The 800-nt window shown below is 57.9% G+C and overlaps 1 protein-coding gene across 1 annotated transcript in view; it reads right to left on the bottom strand.

Moving 5' to 3' along the window:
• LOC101354587 (ferritin heavy chain-like) overlaps window positions 1-267 on the bottom strand; it is a 25,834-nt gene extending 25,567 nt beyond the window's left edge. Inside the window, exon 1 of the mRNA XM_023731844.1 lies at window positions 5-267. Within this exon, the coding sequence (XP_023587612.1) occupies window positions 5-267 (263 nt within the window). The remainder of the gene's footprint in view (window positions 1-4) is intronic.
• Window positions 268-800: the final 533 nt, after the last annotated feature.

The following is an 800-nucleotide window of genomic DNA, read 5'->3' on the forward strand; positions in this document are numbered from 1 at the left end:
GGGCCTCCTGATGTCGCGGAGCTGGATGCGGCCCCCGCGCTGGTTCTGCAGCTTCAGCAGCATCTCCGCGTGCTTGCGCTTCTCGCCTGACTGGCGCAGGAAGTACGTGGCGAAGTTCTTCAGGGCCAAGTCGTCGCGGTCGAAGTGGTAGGCCATGGAGAGGTACACGTAGGACGCGTAGAGCTCCAGGATGATCTGCCGGTTGATGGCGGCTTCGCACTCCTGCTGGTAGTTCTGACGCACCTGCGACGATGGCGCGGTCGCCATGGCGGGCAGCGTGGGCCAGGCGGCGACAATGAAGGCGCAGGTGGAGCGCAGCGGGCGGCGGAGCGGGCGGTTCAGCGCGGGCCGCGGGCTCAGACCAAGATGGCGTTGCTCGGACTAGGCTGGCGGCGTCCGTTTATAAGGGGAGGATGAGGACCGGATGGTCGGTCGGTTATTGGGGGTGGGGTGGGGATTCAGACCCCGATGATTGGTCCGTTACGGGGCGGGGGGCGGGGGCGGCCTAAAACGCAGGCGCGGGTGGCGGTGGGAGCGCCAGGTTCCATGGATCCTGGGTGAGGCGGAAACAGTCTTTGCTGAGCGTCCGCTTTTTTTTTTTTTTTTTTTAAATAACAGCACTATTGACATATAATTCATATACCGTAAAATTTACCCTTTGAAAATGAACATTTCGGTGGTTTTTATTGTATTCATGGTCATGGAATTGTGCAACCATCACCACTATCTAATTTCAGAACGTTTTCATCATCCCGAAGAGAAACCTGGTACACATTAGCAAAGGATCTCTGGTGGCCCAA

The sequence above is a fragment of the Trichechus manatus genome, unplaced genomic scaffold (assembly GCF_000243295.1).
Source record: "Trichechus manatus latirostris isolate Lorelei unplaced genomic scaffold, TriManLat1.0 scaffold00046, whole genome shotgun sequence".
Classification (NCBI taxonomy): Eukaryota; Metazoa; Chordata; class Mammalia; order Sirenia; family Trichechidae; genus Trichechus; species Trichechus manatus.